The sequence below is a fragment of the Cebus imitator genome, unplaced genomic scaffold (genome assembly GCF_001604975.1).
Source record: "Cebus imitator isolate Cc_AM_T3 unplaced genomic scaffold, Cebus_imitator-1.0 Scaffold188, whole genome shotgun sequence".
Classification (NCBI taxonomy): Eukaryota; Metazoa; Chordata; class Mammalia; order Primates; family Cebidae; genus Cebus; species Cebus imitator.
In genome coordinates, this window is record NW_016107503.1 from 5,543,252 (window position 1) to 5,548,604 (window position 5,353).

The following is a 5,353-nucleotide window of genomic DNA, read 5'->3' on the forward strand; positions in this document are numbered from 1 at the left end:
GACGGGGTTTCACCTTGTTGACCAGGATGGTCTCGATCTCTTGACCTCGTGATCCACCCGCCTCGGCCTCCCAAAGTGCTGGGATTACAGGCTTGAGCCACCGCGCCCGGCCCCTAGAAATTTTTCTTTGCCTTTTTTTTGAGACAGAGTCTCACTCTGTCACCCAGTCTGGAGTGCAGTGGCGTGATCTCAGCTCACTGAAACCTCCACCTCCTGGGTTCAAGCGATTCTCCTGCCTCAGCCTCCTGAGTAGCTGGGACTACAGGCACATGCCACCACATCTGCTTTGCTTTCATTTTTGAAAGATAGTTTGCCAGTTATAAGATTCTTGGCTAATAGTTTCTACCCTCACCTTGAGTAAGTCTACTCATTCTTCTGGCCTGTATTTTTTCTAATGGGAAGTCAGCTGTTAAGCTTACCAAAATTCCAGTGTGATGTGATAAGTCATTATTCTCTTCCGCTTTCATGATTTTCCATTTATCTCCGGTTTTCAACATTTTTACTCTGTTGTTATATGGGTCTCTTTGTGTTCATCCTACTTGGAGTTCGTTGAGCTTCTCAAATGTGTGGTTGAGTGTTTTTCATCATATTTGGCAAGATTTTAGCCATTACTTCCTTGAGTATTTTTTCTGCCTCTTTCCTTCTGGTGCTTCCATTTTATGTATGTTTGTCAAGTTGATGATATTTCACATTTCTCTGTTTATTTTTCTTCATTCTCTTTTCTCCTTGTCCTTCATATTACATAATCTCTTTGATCTCCAAGTTTGCTGATTCTTTCTTTTGCCAGCTCAGATCTATTGTTGAGATCCTTGAATGAATTTCTCATTCTGTTTGTTGTACTTTTTTTTTTTTTTTGCTGGATGCAGGCTGCTGGTATGTATGTTGAAACATTTTATGTCTGTATTCTTTTTTTTCGAGATTGAGTCTCACTCTGTCACCCAGGCTGGGGTGTAATGCTGCAATCCTGGCCCACTGCACCCTCCGCCTCCTGGGTTCAAGTGATTCTCCTGCCTCAGCCTCCTGAGTAGCTGGAACTACAGATGCACAATACCACACCAGGCTAATTTTGTATTTTTAGTAGAGATGGGGTTTCACCATATTGGCCAGGCTGGTCTCAAATTTTTGACCTCAAGTAATCCGCCTGCATCGGCCTCCCAAAGTGCTGGGATTACAGATATGAGCCACCAAGCCCAATCTGTTTGTTGTACTTTTAAACTCTAGGATTTCTGTGGTTTTTTGGGGGGTTAAGGAGGATTTTGAGATGGAGTCTTGCTTTGTCACCTAGGCTGGAGTGCAGTGGCGCAATCTTGGCTTATTGCAGCCTCTGCCTCCCAGATTCAAGCAATCTCTGCCTCAGCCTCCCAAGCAGCTGGGATTACAGGCACCCACCACACTTGGCTAATTTTTGTATTTTAAATAGAGACGGGTTTCACCATGCTGGCCAGGCTGGTCTCGAACTCCTGGCCTCAAGTGATCCGCCCACTTAGCCTCCCAAAGTGCTGGAATTATAGGTATAAGCCACCGCACCTGGCCTAAATGGTTCTTTTTTGTAATTTCTGTCTTTATTGATATTCTCTATGTGATGAATCATGGTTTCCCTTAGGTCTTTGAACATATTTATAAAAGCTGCTTTGTAGTCTTTGTAAAGTCCAACATTTCAGTGTTCTCGAAGGCAGCTTCCATGCCTGCTTTTTTCCTTCTGAATGGGTCAATGGGTCACAATTTACTCTTTGTATAGTTCATACTTTTTTGTCAAAAACTGGACATTTTAGATACTAGATTGTGCACCTCTGGATACTATACTGCAGCTGTCCCCAGTCTTTTTGGCACCAGGACAGGTTTCATGGAAGACAGTTTTTCCACTGGGGTTGGGGACAGGAGGATGGGTTCAGTATGATTCAAGCGCACTATCACTAGAGTCTCACAAGGAATGTGCAACCTAGATCCCTCCCATGTGCAGCTCACAATAGGGTTCACACTCCTACGGGAACCTAACACCACTGCTGATCTGGCAGGAGGCGGAGTTCAGCTTCACCCACCCATGGCTCACCTCCTGCTGTGTGCCCAGGTTCCTAACAGGCTACGGACCAGTACCAGTCCGTGGTCCAGGGGTTGGGAACACCTGCTGCATTGGCTTCTCCTTCCTGCTAGAGTTTGATTGTGTTGTTTCCTTAGTACTTTGTTTCTTTATTTAGTGAGTTGCCTGCAGTAGCTCTCTGAAGTCTGTTTCTCGTGTAGTGTGCGGCCTCTGATGTCACTGGTCATATTTTCTTGTTTTTATCTTTTGGCCCAGCTCCCTATGTGTTGCCAGTGGGTCCGCAGAGGCCACTTACTAGTCAAAGGTTGTGCTTAAGATCCTTCAGCCAATTAGATTTTTTTTTATCCTTTACTGTTGGATGTGTGTGTGTGCGATTTTGACACAGCTATCACAAATCAGGGAGTTTACATTTTGCCCACATTCACTGAGGAACTAGCAGCTTGGAATTTCTCTCTCTGATTTCTTCTCAGAGAGAGTACATCCTTGGACATATACCAGGGCTGCATGTGATTTTTTAAATTTTATTTTTATTTTTCATTTTTTGAGATGAAATCTCACTCTGTCACTCAGGCTGGAGTGCAGTGGTGCAATCTCAGCTGACCAAAACCTCTGCCTCCTGGGTTCAAGCAATTCTCCTGCCTCAGCCCCCTGAGTAGCTGGGACTACAGGCATGCATCACAACATCCAGCTTTTTTTTTTTTTTTTTAAGTAGCTTCCTAGGAGTTGCCTCTGAGTTAGAGCAGTTTATTGTTCAGCCAGTGTTTGGTCAGGGGTTGTGCTTTAGCCCTTGGTGCCAGTGAAGTATCCACCCTTTGTTAATGGATCTACATGTGGCCTGGGGAATACTCTCAAGTCAAGCCCTACGTCCTGCTCTGATTGCTCCTGAGTAGATGCAGCCTGGTGCAAGCACACAGTCTTCCCAACCCTCGTGTTGGCCATGATTCCAGAAGGGCTTTTCTTGGATTTCTCTTTCTCTGGTTCTGCCTGTTAAACATCTGGAGGCTTTGCCATTTGGGTTTTTCTTTTCTTTTCTTTTTTTTTCGAGATGGAGTCTTGCTCTGTTGCCCAGGCTGGAGTGCAGTGGTGCAGTCTCAGCTCACTGCAACCTCCACCTCCCAGGTTCAAGTGATTCTCCTGCCTCAGCCTCCCAAGTAGCTGGGATTACAGGCACCTACCACCACACCCAGTTAATTTTAGTATTTTTTGTAGAGACAGGATTTCACCATGTTGATCAGGCTGGTCTTGAACTCCTGACCTTGTGATTCACCCACCTAAGCCTCCCGAAGTGCTGGGATTACAGGCATGAGCCACCAGGCCTGGCCACCATTTGGGTTTTTCATACCAGTACCATAGAGGTAGCAGCACCCTCATAATTGCTCTCCACCAAGATCTCTATGGTTTTCAACGCCCTTAGGCATAGAATTCTCCACACTGAGTTCCAAATAAAGTGAGTCCTCTCAGGCAGAGTTTTGTAGCTCCTTATTTTTCAGGCCGCCCTTCCCTCCTGGGCAGAACTTCTGCACAAGGGCCCACTTCTCCTAGAGCGATACCCTCCTGATCTATGAGTAGGCGCTGGGGAAAAAAGGTGTTAGCCCCTGGTTTTCTTGGCTTACCTTTTCTGTTTCAGACGCTCTAATCTTTGAACAAGCTGGAATGGGAGCAATTGAAGTCTCAGTATTGTCAGCCTACCAGGCCTGGGATAGAGCTTCTGCCCTGCAAGTAGAGGAGAGAACCTCAGTCCTCTCAGCTTCACCAGCAAATAGAACTTCTGCAATACAGAGCAGAAATCATCCGGGAGAGACTAGCGTCCTAAAGAGAATTTCAAAAATACATAAATAATTTACGGTGTCACAGAGAGGTCACATAAGAACAGAAATAAAGTCCGTAAGCTGTAGCAATAGGGAAGTCTTTGGTGACATTTTTTGAAGCTGGTTTAATGTGAAGTATGGTTGAAGTCAAAACCAGATTTTAAAGGACTAAGGATTAATGAATTGAGGAATGAATAAAGATTATGCTTTTAAACACTTTAACCATTCAAGGTTCCAAATAACTACATTTTTCATTCTGCTATTCTCTTTCTGTTCATTATGTCCTATTTCTTTTTTCTCATAGGCGAGACCTGGAACCCTTTCAAATTGCAGTACCAGCTGAGAAATGTACGAGAGCGCATTGCAAAGAACCTAGTAGAGAAGGGTATTCTAACCACTGAGAAGCAGAATTTCCTGCTCTTCGACATGACTACTCATCCAGTGACCAATACAACAGAGAAACAGCGGCTAGTGAAAAAACTTCAAGATAGCGTACTAGAGCGGTGGGTAAATGACCCTCAGCGTATGGACAAGCGAACACTAGCACTCCTGGTGCTAGCCCACTCCTCAGATGTGTTAGAGAATGTCTTCTCCTCTCTGACAGATGACAAGTATGATGTGGCAATGAATCGAGCCAAGGACTTAGTAGAACTGGACCCTGAAGTGGAAGGGACAAAGCCTAGTGCCACAGAGATGATCTGGGCTGTGCTGGCAGCCTTCAATAAATCTTAAAGCCAGCAGGTGGGTTTCTCCTTTTCCCTTGCTGGCTGGTGGTGACTGTCAGAGACCTCATCACTGAGTTTTGTGTGATGAGATGTTTTCATCATTTTTGTTTCCTTTTCTTGAATCAGACTTGTGATTTGGAGAGAGCAACTTCAGGGCTTCTCCACAGACCTTGGCCATGATAAGCAGCCCTTGTTTCTCCCCACACTTCCACTCCATAGGTGAACAAACTGGGAGGACTCACACACACCCAGTAAACGTTTTCTCCCATTTCTTGGTTTAGTTTCACCAGTGTGCTTTTGGATAAACAGAAATATCTAAATGGGATTTAGAGTTCTCCAGCTACAGAATGTGAAGGAGATAAAAAGCCAACCATCTATTATATTTTTCTAAGTTTGTTTTCTATCTTAAATATATGTTTTCACAGTCTTTGTCTCTCAGACTCTGCTAAATAATGTAACTTTTTGAAATAACTGTCACTGAATAAGGAGCAATGAGAAACAAAACTAATTTTTGGAGCAGATAGTCTCTGAAATTGTATATCCTGCTAGTGATTTTCTCATCTTTCCTTTTCTAACAACCTAATGAGAATGTCCCAGATTCAAATACCTGGATCTCAAAGTCCTAGAGCCAGAAATATATTCTCTCATCCCTCTTAGCTTTATCTTGTGCCCTTATTCACTAAGGCAAAAGTCTAAATGAAGGAAAAAATGTCTGTCTCAACACCTTGTTCATGCAATCAACATTAGAATTTGTAAGGGAGGAAGGGAGGTGGCAAGGAAAT

The 5,353-nt window shown here is 44.0% G+C and overlaps 1 protein-coding gene across 1 annotated transcript in view; it reads left to right on the top strand.

The window, feature by feature from the left end:
* GOLPH3L (golgi phosphoprotein 3 like) overlaps positions 1-4,996 on the top strand; it is a 45,097-nt gene extending 40,101 nt beyond the window's left edge. Inside the window, exon 4 of the mRNA XM_037744870.1 lies at positions 4,151-4,996. Coding sequence (XP_037600798.1) covers positions 4,151-4,578 — 428 coding nt within the window. The 3' untranslated portion in view covers positions 4,579-4,996. The remainder of the gene's footprint in view (positions 1-4,150) is intronic.
* Positions 4,997-5,353: the final 357 nt, after the last annotated feature.